The sequence below is a fragment of the Tympanuchus pallidicinctus genome, unplaced genomic scaffold, assembly GCF_026119805.1.
Source record: "Tympanuchus pallidicinctus isolate F22 unplaced genomic scaffold, pur_lepc_1.0 scaffold12, whole genome shotgun sequence".
Taxonomy (NCBI): Eukaryota; Metazoa; Chordata; class Aves; order Galliformes; family Phasianidae; genus Tympanuchus; species Tympanuchus pallidicinctus.
This window is the reverse complement of record NW_026294637.1, coordinates 3,478,232-3,501,377: the sequence shown is the minus strand read 5'-3', so window position 1 is coordinate 3,501,377 and position 23,146 is coordinate 3,478,232. Positions and strand designations below refer to the sequence as shown.

General features: G+C 40.3%; 1 protein-coding gene across 3 annotated transcripts; it reads left to right on the top strand.

Moving 5' to 3' along the window:
• Positions 1-861: 861 nt before the first annotated feature.
• Positions 862-22,567, top strand: SYNM (synemin). 3 transcript variants are annotated; one of them, XM_052671962.1, is made up of 5 exons: positions 862-1,745; positions 7,017-7,141; positions 12,053-12,126; positions 13,622-17,459; positions 21,313-22,567. In XM_052671962.1, the coding sequence occupies exons 1-4, from the start codon at positions 960-962 to the stop codon at positions 17,431-17,433; spliced, it is 4,797 nt and encodes a 1,598-aa protein (XP_052527922.1). In that variant the 5' UTR covers positions 862-959; the 3' UTR covers positions 17,434-17,459; positions 21,313-22,567. The 3 variants fall into 3 exon arrangements, with proteins under 3 accessions (XP_052527922.1, XP_052527921.1, XP_052527923.1); XM_052671961.1 differs by lacking the exon at positions 21,313-22,567 and having other exon boundaries at positions 13,622-21,166; XM_052671963.1 differs by lacking the exons at positions 862-1,745; positions 21,313-22,567 and adding an exon at positions 2,459-2,479 and having other exon boundaries at positions 13,622-21,166.
• The last annotated feature ends 579 nt before the right edge of the window (positions 22,568-23,146 follow it).

Sequence of the window (23,146 nt, the reverse complement as noted above, 5' to 3'; positions counted from 1 at the left end):
CTTGGGTTGGGCACTGTCCAGAGGAGTCAATGCAGAGGTGGGGGCTGTGCTGGCTGCCTGATGCAAAGCTGCAAATTTCTGCAAAACACCCAGTGCTGCACTGGCTGAAGTTAAGTGTGTGTAAGAGGGAGAGAGAGAAGATAGAGAGGATGCCTGGGGAGGTGAAAAAGGTTGGAATGAGTCACTCCTCATCTTTTTCTCTAATTTGGTGGGTAGCACAGAGGGTGATGCTTTTGTGTCTTCTTGCTGAACAGCTCACGCGAAGTCAGACTTGGTGCAGTCAGTGAAAGGACTTCTCTGCATCCAGCCCATATATGGTGCCAAACAAGGCAGAAAATTGGGCACAGGGATGCGTTGGCTGCAGGCGCTTCTGCGCAGCATTAAACCTGGGAAACTGAGCACGTTTCTGTTGCTTAAAGATTTTGCGAGTCGTGGTACAAGTTCAAAACTGGAAGCATTTCAGTAGCTTCCTCAGCTTACAAGTGCCGTTCTGAAATAGCCTTTGGCTCCTGACATTGACTTAGGCCCAGCCGCAGAATGGTCACCGGTGGATCACAAACTGTACGAAACCCCCACGGGAAACAGATTCACGGCGGCGCAGAGATGGTAAAGCAGGCTGAGCCTCAGCCAGGGTGGCCCCACACCGAGGGAAGGATGAGCTTGTCCCGAAGTGGCTGTCTCCCCTCCCGGGAGGCCGGCGCACGGCAGCGGCGCTTCTGGCGGCTCCCGCGGAGCGCCCCGGCTCGCAGCGTGGCGGGCAGCGGCCGGCAGGGGGCGCCGCAGGGCAGCTGAGCGAAGGCGGGCGGCGGCGAGCGGGCGGCGCTTGGCAGCGGAGCGGGGCCGGGAGGCGGCGGCGGAGCGCAGAGCCCGCGGCGAGGCGGCGGAGGCGGCAGGAGCTGCGCAGCGGCGGCAGCAGCGGCACAGGGGCCAGAGCGGCTCCGATCCGCAGTCCGGACAAGATGTGGCGGCGCTGGGAAGCAGGATGGGACGAGAAGAGGGAGCTGCAGGAGCTCAATTCCCGGCTGCGGGTCTTCGTGTCCCGAGTGAGGGAACTGGAGGAGGAGAACCGCTTTCTGGCGCGGGAGCTGGCGGAGCTGCGGGAGCAGGAGTTGATCGGGCTGCGTGTGCCCGAGCAGGAGCTGGCCTGGCTGCGCATGCAACTGGAGGAGCTGAGCCAGGCGAAGCTGGAAGCGGAGCTGGAGCGGGACGGGCTGCGGCGGGAGCTGGAGCAGCTACAGCTGCTGGGCGCCGAGGTGCTGGCGATGCGCCGCCGCCTGGAGCCGGAGCTGGCCGGGCAGCGGCAACTGCTGCAGCGGCTGCAGGGCGAGTGCGTGGCGCTGGAGGAGCTGCTGCTGCAGATGCAGGACGAGCACGGGCACCTGGCGGAGCGGCAGCGGCGGGAGGCGGTGGAGATACGAGAGCTGCGGATGGACCTGGCCGCCTTGCCGCCCCCCTTGTCCGCCCTGAGCCTGGAGGAGCTGGAGGAGACCTACGAGATGCTGCTTAGCCAGAGCTGCCAGGAGACTCTGCTGCGCTATCAGGAGCAGATCCAGAGGCTGCAAGAGCAGGAGGCGCAGCGGAGCCGAGAGAACCTGGAGCTCCTGCGGGAGGAGAGCCGGCAGTGCCGCCAACACCTGGAGGACCTCCACCGCCAGGGCCAGGAGCTGTGCGGGCTCCGGGAGCGGCTGGAGCAGGAGCTGCTCGCCATGCAGGACCGCCACGGCGCCGAGGTGGACGAGTACCAGGTGCGTGGCACTGTTGCCTTGCCGGGTCCGGGGACGCGTCGTCCCTCAATCGCGGCCCTTCGCAGAGGCTGTCCAGCCGTGCTGCTTCACACTCTCTTTGGCGCTTTTTTTGGTGCCTCTGCATCTCCTTCCACCCTCCCATTCGCTTTTTTTTTTTTTTTTTAAGTTCTGGTCCATAGTGAGATGTGATCCTGATCACACAGCATCCCACTGCACAAGGCTCCGTTATGCTGGCAGCCTGCTCCTATGGTTCTGAGTCCTGCTCCTGCCGTGGGAAGTGCATAAAAACCTGTGGGCCTCGGCTCCCTTGCCCCGCTCTGCCTCCCTCCAGCAGGATTTCCTCGGGCTGAAAAAGCCCTTCTCTTGGGGCTGCAGGGAGCCTTGTTGCACCGCTTCAGGGAGAGTCCTCTGTGAAGGGTGGGGTTTCTGAGTGCGCTGGTGACCCTGAGAGCATCTTCCTGGTGACAGGTGCTCCCTTCCCAGTGCCCTTGCCAAGTTCCCAAGAGCTGGCTTGCAGACTTGCCAGGGCTGCCGCTCAGGTTGGCTCAAGCACACGGTGACACAGAGCAGTCCCTGGGGGGGATAAAGCGAGTCCCCGAGCACTGGGACACAAAGCTTTCCTTCTGGCCTGAGACTTAAGGTTGACTTGGTGAGATCAGAGAAGTGATCTGAATTTTCTTCCAGTGTTACGCACGCTTCTGAGCCTAGAGAAATGCTTGTGGTCCACACTATAGGTGAGGAAACTTAGTCTTTTGAAGGCAGGAAGATGTATTACTGTGCTACAAACAACAAGATTAATAGGAATTGTTTGATAATAAAACCATACCAGTGTAGGTGACTGGCAGCTGTTTCAGATGAATGTTTGATGTTTTTAAACAGAAGGTTATCATAGGTCTGTAGCTGAGAATTTGCTTGCAGCCAGAATAATGTTTGGTGGCACGTATAATCATGCTGAACTGATCAGCAAATGCCAGGACAGAAAAAATATCAGTTCATCAGATTTAGAGTGGAGAGCACATATTAGATCATCCAGACCATCGATCCATTTCCCGAGGGCAACATTTCTTTTGTTCGTTGTTAGATCCTTTTATTAACACTCTGTTGGAGCTCCTTGTTTGTCTGAAGCCCTGGTGGTAATGTGACATTGTATCCAGCAGCGGCAGATTATGGAGACGCTGGCAGTTGGGATAGGGCTGGGACCCGCTGCTGTGTCTGGTTTTTGTAGGCTGCTGGATTGTTTGCAAGCTGCGTAGTTTGCAGATTGCTGTGAAGTGAGTCAGAGTAGGTATGCAAGAAGCAATCTGAAAAGCTCTTAACTTCTGAGTCTTCTCAGACTCTTCTCTTCTCCTCCTGTCCTTTTCTCCTCCTCTCCTCCTCTCCTCCTTTCATTTTTGACAGCCTTTATTCTGACTTTATTCTTCCAATCACGTATTCCAAAAGTTTTAGAAGTGTTGTGTAAATCTCTCACTAATTAAATCTATCAATTGATCAAAGCCAGGGGGAAATGTAAAGAGGAAAAAAACCTCAAAAGCTGTCATTCTTTAAACTTTTCTTTTAGGATCTTAAGCTTACACAAATGTACATAAGCCAACTAATGTTTTGTTATTTTGATTTCCAAAATCTGTCCTCACTGCACTGTTTGAACTGTTTGGTTTCCAGTGGAAAAGGTCCTTTGCAGTAACTTGTGCATAAGAAAGAAAAAAAACATTGATTCACATTCAGGAAAACAAATTGCAGAATGTGTAGAAGCAGCTCATGCAAGTTTTGTTCTTGTGATCAAAGCTTTTTTTTTTTTTTCTTTTTCTTTTCCTCTCAATGTTTCTTTTCTTGGTAAAAGTACATTTAGCATAGATTTTCTATGACTCTTTAAAGAGTTTCTATTCCGTGCCTATTTATTGCAAAGTGTCACATAGAAATGATAAGTATGTACAGATTTAAGTCAAGTGATTATTGTCCACTGCAGCTGTAATAGCAGTTAGATTTATTCATACTTTCCATATATCATCCAGTCGCCTTATATGTCCATCTTTGTCTCCTACCCCATCCCTGTCCTCACTGAAGCTTTCAGCAGCGTTAAATAGAAATATGTGCCTGGAGTTATAATTCAGCCGAACCAGGCATGCTGTGAATCATGCACTGTTTGGAACGTTTTCACTGGTCCTGGGTGCTGTGGGATGAACTCAGTAGATTTCTTATATCTCACTTCCATCATTTCAGCTGTATGCTCTCAAAATACTTGCACAAACACTCTCAGAGATTTGAGTACCAGGTTCAATATGGAGTGACAGCAGAAGGAAGCTCCGCAGTTTTCAGGTGTCAGAAAGGACATAGCTGTCGCTTTGAAAGGAGGCAGAAGTTTTTCACTAATTCAGGGGTTTTAGAGCTGTGTCACTCCTGTTGTGAGCTCCAGAGAAAAAGAAAATGATTTGTCAAATGAACATGTAATATCAATATGTCACATGCATTTTGTTGTGTACCAGTTTCCAGCCAGCTAAGCACAGTTCCTCCCCCTACTGAGCCACGGAATGGGGTTGGTAAACAGTACCAGCTGGAAGGGGCTGGAGCCTGATGTCGTGTCTTTATTCCCTCAGTAGGTACAGTTGGACAACCCAAGTACTTTCTTTTCCCCTACTGTCCTTCTGAAATTTCCCACTGCTGACTGGAAAGAGACCCCTGAAGGATGAGAAAATCGCTTCTGTTCAGTCATACAGTTCTAGTGGGACTTCACCAGGACTTTGAGAGAGGTTGATATGGGTGAGGAGCCACACTTAACTCCCTTAGAGTAAGCGTGAAGCAAACATGACTGCGACAGACAGGTTACTTTTTACAAAACTGATGTTTGTCAGTTTCCCACCTCCTGGGCTTCAGACAGCTTTTTAGCATGCTTGGAAATGGTATGTTGTGTTCTGCACCATAGTTAAATGTCAGTGACTGGAAGGCTGGGCAAGAGGCTGTCTGCCATCCAGTCTACAGAACGTCTCCTCCTGTTGGAATGAATTCCTTCAGAGCAAGTAAGCAGCTAGCCCAGTTATGTAGCCCCTTATGGTAATCATTAGGACACTGTAACTAATTTTATTTTTTTAGTCTCTGTATTTAATGAAGAGGCAACAAATGCCTGAATCTTCTTGTTTTGTATCTTACCACCTTTACGGATCAGTCTCATAGACATCCAGTCTTTCTTGTCTTTTGTTTCTTTTGTAGACTCTTCTGGCAACACCCTGTCTGTTCTTTTCTCACAGCCTTTTCCTTTTAAAAGCAAGGCCTGGCACTTCTCTTCTCATCTTGGGATTTTCCATTGTGTCAGTTCTTGAATAGCACTGTTGCCTAAGAGCCTCTAAAGGTCAGTGGTTCTGCTTGCTACCATGCAGAACCATACCAGTGCAGTTACCTCCGCCACAGTCTGGAGAGCCTAGTGGATGGCTGATAGTGCTGTTTCAGATATACAAATGTTATTTGTTTTCTGCCATAAAAAAGGAGCTTTAATATATGCCAAAGACCGAGGACAAGATGTGTTACATCAAGTAAAATTAATGCCCACATGTCAGTCTAATCATAGAACAAGAGCTGCAAATACAACAGAAGAAATAGGTAGACAGATATTCCCATGCGCATGTGAAGATACAGGCAGGTTCCTTCTGAAGCTTTCTTTTTCCTTTTGCATTAAAAAAGCCTATTAATGTTTGAAAGGCTAGCACTTTATGTTCTTGGTTCTGCTTGCTTCTGCCAGCAGCATATCATACTAGCTCTAACCAGTTTGGGGAGTCTCCTGCTGCATGTATGCTTTTATGCTATTCTTCATACTGTGACAATTGAACACTTGGTGCATAAAAATAAAATACTCTGCATTTTCAAAAACTAGACTGCCACCATCTTGATGTTGTTGTCTGTATTACAAAGCATTTGTTAAGATGCAATCTAAAATATGCTGTCATGAATTCCTGTTCAGTACCATATATGTGTATGAGACTTTGCTTTGTAAATGACAGTTTGATTCCTGCGCAGTGCAGAGTGATAAGAACGAAATAGGACTGGGCCTTTGCTGTGATTTCATTTCTGTCTCCCTAGCCCTCAGAACCAAGTGTAATCTGTAGCATTTTAGTTAGCTTCAGCATGCTGGCTGATGAGGATTGATTTTGGATTAGTAGATGATATCCATAGCGGGGAAACCATGAAGAATCGCTTTGAAAGCTACCACCGATACTTTCAGTTCTGAGTCTGTACCAAACAAACTCCTTTCAGTTATCAGGGAGAGGATTGTTTTCTGGAGATGGAGATTTGCCCTTCATGTGAGAAGTAACACCAGTGATTAAAGCCCTTGTGTTCTGCGGTGTTCTTTTCAAGAGCAGAATTCACTTATTATAGTCTAAATCAAATCTCAGTGTTCTGTTTAAGAAGGCTTTGTTGCTTTTTGTGTTGCGTATGGCTAGTCAGCTTTTAAGTTTCAATGTGGTATTTTATGAGTATGTTAAAATTTTGATCATCTTGTACTTCAGTATTTTGCAGTATCTGCCTCTAACTTCATTTTCAGAACTTTTCAAAAAGATCTGGACTTGGTTATGTCATTGCTCATCTCAGGTAACTTATAGGCACCATATAAAAGTGCAAAGTTATATTCATCAACCACAATGAAGATGAGCACTCCTTTGTATATCTTCTGAGTAGCAGTTAGAAGAGTAGTGGCTGGATTTAGAAGCAAGTATCCAAAGATTGTAGAAAACTTGGTGGGAAGGAACTTCTGGAGGTTCTTCCTTCACTTTTTAGGCACTGAGTATCTCTAGATGTACTAGAAACCAAAATTTGGGCCCACATGTGTGTGGACCTAAAAAAACTAACAAAGAAATCAGCCAGGTTCTCTTAGCAAAGAAATTGCAAAAATTCAGATCTCAAGAATCTAAACCCTTAAAATGACAGAAGGAATCCCACGCAAGTCACACTTATAAAGCAGTGTATTTTCTTTGCTATGCACACTTGATTATTTTTGTATGCAGCGTTTGAATGGCTTTTGCTTAAATATTTCACTAGATTGATGAAGTGAAATCTCAGCACAAAGCTGTTTCAGTAGTAATGTATGTAGGGAAGTCCCAGAGCTGATTTGTACTGTTTTTTTGAAATGATGGAATATGTTGATTTACTGCTCCCCCAGATTTTTTTTTTATTATTATTATTATTATTATTATTATTATTTGTAATTAAAACTTTTAAGTTATTAAGCATTCAAATATGGCAGATTTTAGAGCTTATTCAAAACTAAAAATCAGTATTTCTTTTTAGCGGATAATCGATGCTCTAGAAGAAGAAAAGCAGTTCCTGACCATGTCAATCACAGATTACCTGAAGGACTATCAAGAACTGCTGCAGGTGAAAGCAGGTCTCATCCTTGAAATTGAAACTTACAGGTAAGTATTTCAGTCACACTCAGTTGTCTAATCAGAGGATAATCATAATAAATATGAGGCAGTATAGCTGCTGTCTGTCAAGTTGTACAGCAAAATTCATCATTAAATATTCTGCTTAGCGGCCTCTTGCAATGTTGATGTAAATAGTGAGTTTTCAATTGTTTTCTTCCAGCTGGAGAAGAGTGAGAAAATCACAGAAAAGTCTGTTTGATAAATCCCAGTTTTTTATATTCTTTATTTGCTAGGGAAGTATGTTTGGATCAAGTGTGAGATATCAACAAACAATCTTTCTGCTCATAAATCCTCAGTACTGTATGTATATAACTAGACACTTGGCAGATGTGTGGCTGGAAGGCCAGACTATTTCTGTCTGGAGAATCGTGATGTAAAAAAGATGAACTTATGGGCTGGAGACAGATGCTACTTCTATTGTAAAGGAAGCTGCTTAGTAAGAGACTGGACTGCTGATCAATACTTTGAAATCCAGTTCTTCTGCCAGATCTTTTGATCTGCGATAACCATGGCACATGAATCCAGCTTCTCTTTGTTTCCACAAAGAATCCTGGCATATACCCTTGTTTATGCATATTGGAGACAAAAGGTACCTCACTTCAGCATCCCGAACTTTCCACTGAGAAGTTTCCATTAAGGCTCTGGCGCCTCCACTCCTTTTGGCAGGAAAGGCAGTCTGGTCAGCCTCTTGGAGCTGTCTTTTTTTTACCTCCCACCTATGTTTTCCTTTTGTTTTACGACTCCTACAGGTCCCATTCTAAAGCTAGTTCTTTCCATTAGTCAGTTGCATTGGCACTGGCAAGAAGCTTCGCTGTTGCAAAGAACACCCTTCCCCAAGGGCCAAGTGTACTTCCTATCCAGTTCTGCTCATTCTTCCTGCTGTGGGATCCAAGGCTCACACTGGTCAAGCATTGGCACAGGCTGATGGTGAAGTGGTAGAGTCCTCATCCCTGGCAGAATTTGAGAAACTTGTACATAGCACCAAAAGAACATGGCTTAGTGATGGGATGTGGTAGGTCAGATTGATGGTTAGATTTAATACTTTTCCACTCAAGTGTCTGTATGAATCTATGACTCCTCAGCTATCAGAAGCTTCATTTCAAATAGCTGGGGCTGCCCTGAGCCTCTACGTAAGATATTTTCCTGCCCTTCCTAAACTGTCTTGTTGTTGAAGGGTAAAATATCTTATTTTGAAATCCTATGTCATGGAAATGTTCTGTTCTAGGTTATCATGCTGTGTTTTCAAGCAGTGAAGCCTACAAAGCAGTTTTTGGTCATGGTTGTTGTCAGAACCTCCTAATGCACTTATCAGACCTACTTTCCAATCCTTCTTAGGTTGGTTTGCTCCATCAACATTTCTTCTGAATCTTTCCAATTCTACCCCTCAAGAAATCTTCACCAGCATTAAGGCCTCCTCAGATGTTCACCATAGCCTCTCCAGTCAGTTTTGTTACTGCCTGTATACAGCTTGTATATGAGATATATGAATATACTTGTCTTTGTTTTATTTCCTGGACGACATTCCAAGTCACTGATGCTCAGGCTGTTTTATGTACAATTAGTCACCTGCTATTCTTCACACAGTCCTTGTCCTCTCGTCTCACAATGGAAAAGATCTGTGCTGGATTGGCCTTTACCCCCTAAAAATGCTTCTTCCACCCCATTCCATTTCCCAAAGTTTTTTACAACTCTTTCCAAATACTCAGGATGGAGAGGATGAATTTTTATGGGCTGCTGGCGAACTGCCTCTGAGATTTTCAGTTTCTGTCATTGAGACAGATCAAGTTACTGCTGTTGTGAATGACCATGATAACATTTACATGACTTCCTTTACCTTTGGCATCTTCTCCCTCTCCACCCAACCAGTTTAGCTCATCTATCTGCTCTTCTGGACCACTTTTTCTTTTACAGTCCAGTACACAGTAGGGCTTCAGGTTGGCTACCGTGTAACTGCTACACGTAACCTTAGATAAATGGCATTAATAATGAGGTGTGTTAAAGGTGCAGATGTTCTACTTTCTGGAAATATTTAAGTTAAGTCTTAGGTCAGTGTTTATGTATGTCACAGGGAGCCAGATTTCCAGGAATTGGCTGACAGTTATTTTTTAGAGTGCAATTTGAAGGAATGCTTTTTGTCATTTCTATAAATACTAAAAAGTTTATACAGTTGAGATTAACACTCCACTATTCAATGGTTCAGTTTCAGATTTAAAGCAGACTTTACCACACAGAGTTTATGGCTTAAATAATTGTTATTAAGGAGTGATGCAAAGAAATAGAGAAGCAAAATTACTTACATAAACTGAAGTGAAGGTGAAGCCAGTGAAACTGGCTTTGCTGACTTCCAGACTAGTGCTTTATACTATAGTTTCTTATGGTAATTTAATTAAACCAACATCGGTTTAATATCTTCTTGTTTACCTGATAAGCTTGAGGAAATGGATTATGAACGGTATACAGTAAAACACTGATCCACTGCCCAGTTTTTTAGAGGTTTCATGAAGCTTTGCCTTTCATTTTTAAGTACAACATATTTTCAGAAGTAATATTTCAGCTCCAGCTTTTCTGTGTGCTGTTGCCCTTTGCCGTATACAGTTACCTCTTATTTTTAGTGACTTCATACGTTGCTGCAGCAACTGAACAACTGTTGTTTTAATAGCAGCCAGAAATCCTTAGTCAAACTACCCACATTCTTAGTTCCCTTCATCATGGTTAACATTTTCATTGCCAGCTCCTTGATATGTACCTGGAATGTCAGCAGTTTTAGCACTTATTTCAGAGCAAATTCTTTGGCACTCACCATGTTAATGAGATATGATGTTTGCTCTTGGGAACACTCTCTAGAAATGTTGAATTGATTTCATTGCTACTAAATGTGGACAAAGACAAGTTGCTTGTATTTTCATTTTCACTAGTAAAGGTTGTTCTAAGGTTGAATGTAACAAAATAACTGCAAGTGTTTATCTGAACCTGTTTAAGGAAGCAAGTAACCTGTAAATAATGTTAGGCGGTTCTAATCTGGCGTTTCTTCTGAACCACGGTAAATGCACGGTTGCAGAGAAAATCTTACAGGTGATCTTTGCTGACATAGCATTGTCCCATTGAATGTAGAGGCAGTCAGAAACCCAAAGAAGCATGCAATGTTCAAACTGGTTAGTCATCATCTACAGGTGATATTTAAAATGTCTGCATTGTTCTTTTTGCTGGAAAGGCATAGCAAATGCGTTTATCCCACAGCCGCCAATTGCTGTCAGCTCCCTGCTAGGCAGTCAGAAGCCTTGGCTATCACAGTCCTGCAGCCTCCCCCCTTGACAACTTTGATGTTGCAGCTGCTGTTATCAGTGCAAAACATCCGGCATTTCCAAAACTGGAAATGATGAAACAGTTATCTCACCAGTGGGAGTGAACATAAAAACACCAAAGTACTGTACTGATTATAGCATTCAGTTGCATATGTAAAGAACCTGCTGTAGAATTTCTAGGCTGATAAACCCAAATGCTGCAGTTTAGCATTTTTTTGGTGCATAGCATAGATTGTGACCCAGATACAATGGAGAAGATGCAAACTACTTTTTTTTTTTCTTTTTTTCCCTCTTCTTGCTTTTTTTTTTTTTTTTTTTTTTTTTTAAGAACTGCTGGATACACTTCATGTCAGACAGTACAAGCATAGGAGTAGCAGAAGAGAAGAAAGCAAACAAGTATTTCAAGAGAATTTATTAGAAATTTTGGGATCCAATCTTACTGAATGACCGTATCTAAAAATGCTAGGACTGAGTAAGATGTCACTCCACTATCTAGTTTTTGTACTCTGTAAATAGAAGAAGCCAACAATTTTTTTTTTTTTTTTTAGAGAGCAATTTGGTTCTTTTTTCCCCTGAGGGGGTAGGAGTCTGCTATTTGCCTGTATCAATTTCTTTATGTAGAGCAGTTAATGCTGAAAATATTTTGCCCCTCAGCTTTGCTAGTATCTGTAGGAAATGTACCTCTGGAGTATTTTCCACAACCAGAAAAAAATAAAGTAGGCCATCAAGTTATTTAGGAACTGAACAAACCTGTGGCTCTGTCTGGTTGTTCTTGAGAGGGGTCCATGCTCAGGCATGCCATATAGGGAGCAAAATTTGGCATAAAGGTAGGATAGCAAGTGTTCTCAAGCAATCAGCTGGGTGTGATGTCTCCAAGAACAGTTAATGTGTGCCACCAGCACAAAAGTTTCTATCACAAAGATTTTTCCTACTCCTTTGGTGTGTAATATGTTGTATTGATTTCAGATAGAGTAAGAACTAAGAATCATTATTTCCAGCACTAGCCACTCTTTGACAGTAGAAGTAATATTTTCACCTGAAAAGGATAGAAATTACATTCTATAGAAATTAGAATAACTGTTACCTTGTCTGTAATACTGCAACACTTCTAGTACTACGTAACCAAGCTGGTTATTTGCTTGCCAGTATTATTTCATTTTCGCCAGTTCTTTATAAAATGTATTTGCGTGTTTCTCTGAAAAAACTTTACTGAATATCTGCTAAGTTTTGCTTAGCTCATTTTTTCCTAGTTCCATTGTAAGACTATTGTCCTGGGAAAACATGCTAGTTTGTACGAGTACATAATGCAAATCCGTGTATCTTTTCCATGTCAGGGAGCAATATATTGACAGGTTTGGAAGTTACAATCTCTATGCTATAACCTACTGCAAGATCGTTGTATTATCCTAAAGAAGTGAACTCTCTGAACTCAGAGTAAGCCAAGGATTTCTAATGGTAAAATTATGAGGTGAGAATCACATTCAGGATCAGACCCAATTGCAGGATAATTTTTTACAATTCTAAGACTTACATATTTAAAATATTATGATTATTTTTCCCAGTATCCTGATGGAATGCTTTTTTATGTGTTTTGCAGGGCTTTGTTGGAAGGGGAAAGCAACCAGTGGATTATTACATGGAGAGATCAGCTTATAGGGAAATTGCCTCAAGGTAAAAAATGAACATTAAAAAATGAAAATTGAATTGAATTAAATATAATTGGAAAATAGTGTGTTACAGTGTTTCTGTTTTATCAGTGTACTATGAAATTGGTTTTGAGTTTTAATATTTTAAATCAGCATAGTGCTCTGTGTATAAGAAAATTGTAAAATTGTGACTCAGGTGGAGGAGTTAAGCAGGGAGTGATGTTTCATAGCTCAACAGTGCAAAAACTTTCGGATGCCCATAGTTGTTCAGAGAGTTTTGAAGTAATGAAGCAAGAAGTATTTAACAAAACATTGTTAAAACCACGGCACTGTGAGTTGAAACCATGAGACATTGTGAGTGTTAATAAATGTACGTGGGTTTAAAGAGAAATTTAAGCAGAGTAAGAAAAGACAAATCAAAGACATACTAAACATAAAGATACCATTTCTATCTTAGGAGCTGCAAATCTCTGGAGGCTGTGAGAGTATAACAGGGAAGTATCACTATTTACTTGCCCTGTTCTTATACTCTTCCTTATTCTACTGTTGGTTGCTGTAAACAGGATACTAGATGAGATGAATTTACGAGCTGACTGCTAGGGCAACTCTCATTAATATTGGAATTAGTCTTGATAACGCTCCTGAGTTTTGTCTTAAGTGTTAAACTCACCAGACCATCACAGACATTAGCCTCAGAAGAGGTTGGAAGTCTGTATGTGTAGTAGTAAATTAAATAGACTACAGCATAGCTGAAGCACTTGCATACACTTGCCTATAATGTTAATTTGTTATCAGTGCCTCTGGCAGTTTTGATTTGGATTACTCAGTCCTTTCGCAGACAATGCTCCGGTGTGGTCAGTGGTTACTGCAGACCAGGAAGCACTGCCAAAAGTCAGAGTAGATGTAGCTAGCTTTTTAGGAATAGGAGATTTGAATTAGTCTTAGAGCTGGACAATTATTGCTGGTCCTTTTTATTAACATGTACAGATATAAGCTAAGAGATTCTTAATTACTCTCCTTTATTGTGCCTTGTTGTATCTTGTGGCTATAAATGATAGTATTCAGCATGCAGTAGCAGGTATGCCATTATCTATCTGTAGAAACAGAAACTTCAGAGCACTTGGACTGAAGAAGCAAAAAACCAAGCCTAGGATATTAGCATCCGCTTTTTAATAAGAACTTGTAAATGTGAGTGGGCATCAATGTAAATATGAAAGGAGTAATTCTTAAGTAAATGCCGTAATATCCAATGGCTCATAAAATGTTAAGTTAGCAAGAACTTGCAACTCAGTAAAAAGCTTTGCTTTCAGCCTTAATGTAATATGCAAAGAGTTAATTATCATGCCAAGCCTATGGAAATTCATTTCCAAAGCTTTACTGAAAATGAAGATTCACTGTTTCCTTTCAAATTTTAGTGTTACGTTTCTTAGTTCATGACCTCTTTATTCTGTACTCTTTTTAGATATTTTTTATTTTTAAGCCATTATGTTAATATTTGATTGCCTACACTCTCTTTGCAGATATTATAAACTCTTCATATAAGTACACTGATACGTACTCTACTTATCAAGAAAGAAGTCAAAATAAAACTTCACCAGCTATCAGGATCACTGATACAAGGCACAGAATACCTGCGGCAAACATAGGCGGTTCTGCACGCTATTCAGCTCAATCAACACAGATTGGATCACAGAGAGCAGTGAGTGGGGAAGACTTTGGAAAAGATTTACTAGGTTCAATATATCGCCCTTCATCAACCATTAGAAAGGATGAAAGGATTGTGACAGACCACAAAGAATTAAGAACATATACTCCAGGCTACAGTAGCTGGAAAAACACTGAAACGCAGCAAAAGACAATCCCAGAAAGAAAGAAAACAGAAGTTACATCGTCATCTACAGTATCTTTTTCAAAACAGTCAACACATGCTGAAAGATCAGACAAGGACATCAAAGCTGACACAAAACCTAGGATTTCTGAAAATCTAAGAACAAAACCAAACTTCTCTAAATTTCCAACTTATGAGCTAAACACCAATTCAAAACCATCTGTATATGAAGAAACCGTAACTGAAACCCAGACCACAGTAAAAGAAAAAAGAGGAGGCAGCAAACCAGCTGAAGAAAGCATATCACTGACTAAAGAAAAAGATAAGCTAGAGAGACAAACAAAGGAGGAGAAAAGAAAGATAGATGAGAAGACTGTTGTAGATGAAAGAAGTGTTAATTTTGGAAGGCAGAGTGATGCAAAAATGGGAATAGAGCAGAAAAAATATGTTCGGGAGGAAGTCATTAACCAGAAAGTAGCAGGGAGTGAAATTTCAAGAACTTTGAAGAATGAATCAAGCAAAAAAGATACAGATGTATCCTTCAAATCCAAAAGCAGCGAAGTCATTGAGATACCCATCAGTCTTGAAAGACCTGCTCCTGATGAAGTATCTCAGAAGAATAACACAGATATAAGTTCCCAAGATTTTAAAACTTCCATCGGAAGAGAGACAGGAGACAGAGAAACTAAGCCTGCTGAAATTCACAAAGTCAGTGTTTCAGAATCTAACCTGAGAGATGAAGAGAGAACTAGTGACAGAAGTCATAAAATGGAGACTCTGTCAACTGAAAATATAGCAGAGAACATTGTTGCTGACATTCTTAAAAGTTTTACACAGTCTTCTAGTTCAGAAGTATCAACAGACACAAAAGTAACCTCTTTCAGTAAGCAAAAGCAAGGTGATGATGGGAAAATAAAGACAGAGATGACAGTGCAGTCTCGAGTACAAGAAAACATAGATGTTTCTGCTGAAGCTGGCCGAGGAAGTCTTTCAAATCAGGATGTTAGAAAAGTGTTAGAGAGTGCTGAGGGAACTCCTTCCAAACAGGAGATAGAAGATATAGTACATCATGGCCTGAAAGGAAGTGGGGATGCAAAGAATATGTCCGTTAATGTTGAGATTGTGGAGGAAACAGTGGATTATGCCACTGATGAAAGGACTGATTTTTCAACACCTTTTGAAGTGGAGGAAGTGGAAGACACATTCCCTGAAAAAGAGAAGCGTTATGGTGATGAGGAGCAAGACATAACACTTACATATGAAGATCTTAAAAAGAGGAAACAACGCCATGAAAGCTTCACTCACGTGGAGGAAGTGACTGAGGAAGATGACTCACCTATCGAACAAAAATACTTTGTGTCTGTTCCTGATGATCATCCTATTATTAATGAAAAAGATGATGACTCAGTGTATGGGCAAATTCACATAGAAGAAGAATCAACTATTAAGTATTCTTGGCAGGATGAATTTTTGCAAGGAACACAAAGTAAGAGAGATGAAGGTGTAAGCTCTCCAGAGGAAACGTACAGAGTGGTAGGGGAGGAAGCAACTGCCCACATATTAAAAGAAGAGCATCCCAAAGCTGGAACATCCCATGTTGAATCTGTTGTCATTGAAAAAGAAATTAAGATACCCCAAGAATTTCAGGCTTCAATAAAGGGGCTTTTATCAAAGGAAACCAAGGACCCCAAGCAACAACTGAAGGAAGCTTTAGAACAGTTGGAAGGCAGTCTCCCAGAAAGTGTAAAAGAGGAACTGTCTGCGTTAACAAAAGAAAGTCAGGCTGACTCCAGTAACTTGGAATTTGATATCAAAAAAGTTCATCAAACAGAGGAGGGAGGCTTGCTGACAATTGTTGCTGAAGTCAATCTATCTCAGACCCTTAATGCTGATGAGTTCAACGTAGCTGAGCTCAGTGAAGTAATTGCAGGTGAGAAGAAGACATCATCACACTCCTTGAAGAGAGATAAGTTGGAGAGAGTTGATGGTAAAATCAGTACAGAAACAGATGTTTCTGCACACAGTGATATATACACTCCTGTGGCTAATCAAGAAGTCTACAGGTCATCCACAGTCAGGAAGAGTGGTAGCACAGGATATCATACCACTGAAAAAGTCATTTATGATGGTTCAGTTTTGGAAACTGCACATTTTGGAGAGGACTCTCACTCACCTGAATCAACTGATGAGAGTAAATCTGTAAGACATATTCGGGTTGGTCCAACAGAAGTCCAGAGGTTTGAGCAGATTGTATATGAAGGGCCTGGCTCTGAAATGCTCAGTGCCACAGAAGATGTTGTTCAGACAGAGGGCTCGTCACAGATGAGCCATTCTGTGAAGCATTTTAAACTGGGTCCTAAAGAAATCCAAACAACAGAAGAAGTAATTTATAGAGGCCCCGTTACGACAACTGTAGAAGAGATGGATTCTGGAAATCTTTCCCAGCAGACCTTTTCATCAGATATCAGCAGGTCCACGAGGCATGTTACAGTAGGATCAAGGCAAGTAATTGAAGAAGTGTCTTTTGAAGGGCCAGGCTCAGATTCTCTGGAGCTCAGCAGCTCAGGGAATCTCTCTCAGACAGACGGGTCTGTGGATGTCAGCAGATCAGTAAGGCAGTTTAGATTACACCCAAAAGAGATTCACTCTGAGCAAGTTATCTTTGAAGGACCCATCTCTGGTAAAGTAGAGATCAGCGATTCTAGAGACTTTTCACAGACGGAAAGTTCAGTAAGACACATTCAGTTAGGTCCTAAGGAGTTTATGACAGCTGAAAAAGTCATCTACCAGGGCCCCATCACTGAGCATATTGAAATCAGCGAAGTGGGAGACCAGACCCATTCAGAAAGCTCAGTAAGGCATTTTAGGCTAGGCCAAACAGGAGTTAAAACAACTGAGAGAATCATATATCAAGGCTCCCTTTCTGAAACTCCAGAGCTCATGAACAAGGGACATCTTTTAGAGAATGAAGGAAGCTCAGATATCAGTACATCTTTCAGGCATGTTAGAATAACTCCTGTAGAAACTCAAAGTGAACAAATCATCTTTACAAGACCCATTTCTGAAACACTAGAAGATCATTCACAAACACGAGAGTCGTCTGAGAGCAGCAGCTCCATGAAGCATGTTAAAGTAGGATCCAGTGAGAAGTCTTTCACTTTCCAAATGGATGTTTCCAATGCAGGTGGAGTATCCATGGCAGAAAGTGAAGAACAAGCAACAATGCTCATACCGAATAAACAAGACCCTTCTGTTAATCAGTCACAGTTTAGAGTTGAAAGTGACCACAGTGGGGACAGTGAAAATAAAGGAAGTTATATTCACTCCAGTTTTTCCCAAGATCATGTTGAAAACATAGCGGAGAAGTCAGGTTTTGATAAAACTGTTCAATTGCAAAGGATGGTAGACCAAAGGTCAGTTATTTCTGATGAAAAGAAAGTTGCACTTCTCTACCTGGACCATGAGGAGGAAGATGATGAAGAGAATGATGGACAGTGGTTCTAAAAGGACACCTTAATGAAGTCTACTTGGTAATTTGTTTATGCAGGTTCTTGATTATCCTGTATTGGTTTTTTTTTGTTTAGTTTTTTTTTGTTTGTTTTTTTTGAGAGAGAGAAACTGAGAAGAATTGAAACCTTCTACCTATTCAGTACACTTTTTACTTGATTTGAAATCGTATTTCTGGGAGAAATCATGCTATTAATATGTTTTTTTCCTCAGAGACCTGTTTCCAGTAACTTCAGATTCTTCCGCCTATAGAGACAGAAATTTGCTACTGGCTAATTCAGAGGATTGTAGGTTTTTTCGTCTGTTTCATAGCATCTTATTAACAAGTGTGTATTTGAATAGGATTTTTCCATTTTTAAAAAATACTGTATTGTACTTGGTTACTAAAATATTCATCAATTCTCTTCAAAGCTACTAACCAGAAATGTTAGCGGTCATAAGACTAATGAGAGTGGTAGGTAGCTGATTTTCTGTTCCATTTCTGTGTATTTATATGCAATACCTAATGAAAATATTTTAAGGAATGATACAGTTATTACAGCTATAAAAACTGCAATACAATTCCTTAGGATTTAAAAACGCACGGCAACAGTAGAGAAAAATACTATTATCTGTATAGTTAGAATGCAGTGCAAAGATTAAAAAAAAAAAAAAAAGAGGTACCACTGAAGCAGAATTTTCTTGCAGTATTCATAGTGAGAAATTGCAGAGTAGTACATTTAAAAAAGAATAAAATTAAAAAGTAGATGGTACTTCCACCAGAGTAAGGAGGAGAACTCTACAGCTTCAGTGTGTATGCACAGTAACAGCAGCAAGTTATTTTGCAGTATATTGCTTACCTGGACACTAGGTGTTGCTAACGGTAAGTGTGAAGTGTTGGACATCACATAATAGCTTCTTTGCACAGTGGAATTAGCTAATACTAGCTATGATCTGAAGAAAATACGTAAAAATGATATAGATTATGTCTGTGATCATTTTGTGTCAGATAATTTCCAGCGAATTCTTGCCTTGTTTACAAATGAGAAGATGCTCTTTCTGATCACTAGAACTGCAAACCCAACCAGAGATTTTAATTTTCCCTTGTATTTCTTTTCTCTGGTTATAAAACTTCTCTGGCCAAAGTTGGTTTCTGCCTAAACCCATTTTGAACCATTTTCACTTGACTGCACTTTGAAGGACGTAAATCAGCTTTACAATAAAAATTCAGTCACTTCAAAGTCCAGGTCAGAAATCAGAACCAGTTACTGTACTACACTGTGCAGTACTGGTAGAAACAAAAATAGCAGCTGAAAGGTTTTTTTCACTGGGATAAGAAGATATGAAACTGAACACATACAAGAATAAAAAAAACAGACGAGAAGCTGCTATATTCACACGCACGCACACACATGCATATCACTCACTCACTCACTCACTCTCCTGTACTTTCTCTGCAGAGTAGAAACACACCTGTGTCTGGATGGCTATCATGTGCCAGGCTGGTAGTCTGTGACACAGAATTATTTTCCTGTGGTTCTTTGTGCACAGTTCTGTGTGTGCTAACTCAGAATAGAATCCAGTTTAACTGTTTTAGTCTGGCATGGATATTCAATTTTCAGACTCTTCTAATATTAACAGAAGCTAGATTTTTCAAAACTGACTGCTACTTTATAATATGAATGTAAATGCAAAGCTAAAGAGCAATAACCTGCTGACTGACGTATCATTCTGTTTCAGATATGGAACAGATTAATCGTTGTGTGCCTTAGTAACTAAGTTGGAAACTGTACAAAGTATACTAAAACTATTATCAGTGTTCCAAAGATTAACAAAGGAGGTTTGTCTGCATTGCGAATCTTTCTATAGATTCTGATTTTTTCTGATTTTATATAAGTACAGCAGTGTCAGGAAAGAAGTGGGCACTTTTCTAAATGTGTAAACCACTGGTCTATATATCAAATATGATATAGAATATAAGTATCAGCGTTGATCAGGATTGAATTTTTTTTTAATTATGCACCAGGAAATCATTTATTGAAATTGGAAGTGTAATCAACAGCTGGAAGATGAAGGAAACTGAGGTTTGTGGAAGCACCAAAGGCGTGTATGCTGCTGTTCACCATGAAACATAACAGCATTTCTCAAAGTTATTCGTATGCGCTTATAAAAGACCTTGTGCTTCCATTTATAAGTAGGGTGTTATTAGTCATCATACTTCAAATATATCCTGTTTTTGTTTCCTTAGCTGACCATCTTAGCTGACATTGTAATGTCTTTGTTTGTTTTAATAATTATGTCTGAGGCAGAATTTTCCAGCTAGATACTTAACTGCAAGCAATCAAATTCTGCACTTCAACTATTATATAACTGAATAAAGAAAGGAGTCAGATCTGTAAAAAGCAGCAGTATTTAAAAAGAAGTAATCAGTGTTAATCTTCTCGAGGTTTGATTATAACCGGAAACAAACATTTTCTTTAAATTAGATCTAAGAACATCTGCAGAGAATGTGTTTTGTTATGAAAAGCTACTCCCAAAATTAAACCTTCTTTATTGATAACCTGTGTAATCTTAAACAGACGTTGTCCTTAGGATCAACTATTCTAGCACTGTTATAGTTATCTTCACCTGCTCAGAGGTGAAGAAACTGAAGGATAAAAACCAGTAGGGATTCACATAAATGAATCACATAACACCAGTGTTCTTAGTAATGCAGGAGAGAAGAAAACATTATTTCCACTGAGGCAACAGCACCTCTGCAAAAATTCCTGTAGGCATCACAATCAGATCTAGTAGGCTACATCAAGGTACAGCGCTACTCTGAAAGGAAACATTTCTTTGGAGTACTTTCAATAGTTCTGTTAAAGAGCAGGATGTTACTCAGCTGTAGGAAAGTTAGTTTATTTTAGGGAACTGGCAATGTGCATTAGCGTAACGCTTAAAGATATGCACAGTTCCTTTGCAAGAATACTTTGAGGCTGTGAAAACAAATATTTTGTATGGATGGCATAAGTTTTAGAAATGTTTATGTAAGCACCGATTTTCCACTTAGCTCTCATTAACCCGAGGCATTTTGCATAATGACAGCTTTTGGATAATACTACCTCCAAGCAACAAAATGTAGTTAGGTGGACAGTCACATGCTGCAGGCCTTACAGTTGCATTTGCAGAATCAGGGCCATAGGTACATGCATTATTAGTAAGAACAAATGTTGTCTAATGTACTAACCCTATGTAATCACCTTCTGCATGAGCATTATATTATAATGTGGCTGAAAGGATTGGTGATATAACCTTGGACAGCATGCACTTCTGAAGCATACTCATGTAAGTTGTGCTTTTCATTTAAAAACAAACCAAAATACATTTAATGGTGACTTTAGATTAAAAAAAAAAAAAGCTTTAAAATATAACTACTAATCTTGGGGGGTAAAAACTATTTATATACTGAGATAGATAAGAAGTGGGCACTTTTCTAAATGTGTAAACCACTGGTCTATATATCAAATATGATATAGAATATAAGGAAAGTTGTGTGAGAGACTTGGAACTCTGTATTGACTGATGTTTGTGAATAGCAGGTGTTTAAAAAGACGGTAAGAATGTTGAAACTGGGTTTGTTGATGTCAGCTGTATGAGACTGCAGGCAGCTTGTATTTTGGTTATTTGAAATGAAACTGCATTTTGGTGGTGGTATAAGCTTTGTGATTTTACACTTTTTCACTCTTGAGTATTAAACAATCAAAATCAATGCAAATGTTTCTCTTTCTTCCTGTCTGATACTTTAAAGGCTGCGTTGCCAAAGGGAAAGAAATTTGCATTTATAAATGTCCCGTTCTAAGATCTCTCAGACTGATGAGCTTCAGTCCAAAGAAGGAACATAATTTTTCATTCCAGGAAAGGCATTCCTCTTTCACATTCCTGATGGAAATGATGGCAAATCAGAATATTCTTTATTGCAACTACATTCAACACGCACGGATAAGCAGTGCCTCAAGTTCAACAGCTGGTAACATCAGAGGCAGAGAATAGAACAACACAGAAGGTGTAACTCCTGGAGATGCCAGAATTATCAGTTGACCAATGCAAGTCTTATCTTTCACTGTTTTTTAGCAAAGAAAATCTTTTTATGTGTGCTTAGGCTTTGCGGTAAAAAAGAATTCCTTTTCCATTAACCCCTCTATATGCTTTAAAGCTCATTTTTCTCTTTAACCACATATTTTATTTGTAATGAAGTAAATTATCAGGCCTTTAGCACATTTTCATGTTGGTATTATGTTTTTTTTTGTGTGTGTGTGTGTGTGACCAATAAGATTTTTCTAAAGATATCAGTCAGTTTTAACTTATCAAGAAAAAAACAGGTGGTTCTCAATTTCTTCCAAAACATGCAGAAAGGTATTTGAAGCTACTGACAAAACACAGCATATTCTGAAGCTGCTTAAATGATTAGCAGAATAATCTACTGAAATTGGCTTCTGTCAGAAATACACTTTCAGCATTCATCCACTAAGTTAAGAATTATTGCTGCTTAAACTGTCAGTTTTGAAGATCTCATTTCCCTGAAACCTGAAGCGTGTCTCTGAATAGTAAGGAATGGTCTCACAGTGGGCTGGTGGTTATATACCATTTAATATTACCTTTCAGTTTCCTGTTTTTGACACGCTTGTGAGTTCACTGCAAAGATGGGGACTCTGTTAAAATCTAGAAAAAGTACTTGATTTTAAATGGAAAAAAAACATCAGTTATTTATAGTTTTCTGTTATATCCCTGCAATGAAATGTAAACATAGTAGACAGTGACATCCCCGACAAAGAAGTTATCCTAGCTGGAAAAAAAACTTTCTTGAATGTTGCTATCCTCAGAATCAATATTATCTTGGTTTATCACAAACCATGGCATTGTTTTTATTTTTTATTTCCAAACTGTGATGTAAATTTGTTATAGTAAGAATCTAAGGCTGGAAGTGAGTCTACAAACCCTTTTTCAAGTGAGAACATTATGAGATCTTGACCCCTAATATAAGGCAAAATTTGTTACAGGTTTTGGAGCTCTGATAGGAAAAGGAGTGTGCTTCAACCAAATGCCTCTCACAGGTTACAATTTAATTTTGTAATTCATTCTACAGTTAAAAAAGACTAGAAAACTAAATAAATCAGTTGCTAAGCTGATTTGAAATCCAGAGGCAGCCGTGAGATTTTACATCTTCTGTACCGAATTTCCGTGTATTTTCCTCTTTTTACAAAAGGAGATAAGAAGACAGTGGCTAATACTCTGAAGACAATCAGTGCAAAACATGCATTTATCTCCATAAAGTTTTTCTGGTGCTTATCTATCTAAGCAACCTCTCCTCCTAGAAATTTATTTTTATTCACTATTTCATGCAAAGAAGGGACACTGGTTCTTCAGGATGGCTAAGAGAAATGGAACAAATGCAGTCATATGTGTTGAGAATAAAAGCCCTGCTTTATGTTGGCCTGGATTCCTGATATTAATGTTATGCCTTAGGACAATAGTCGGAAGGAGACTCATAGTGGGTTGGAGTTTTCAGTGTGTTGGTCTTTCTGAGCTGAACTCTGTTTTGTTAAAGTTTTTGTGGCCCTGAAAAACAGGAGGAGATATAAATTGTAGTTTATTACCTATCTCACACCATTTGCCATTTAATTTTGTAACGTTTACAGATGCTGCAGAGAAGGTATACCTGTAAGAAATTTAATGGCACTGCATCATCTCA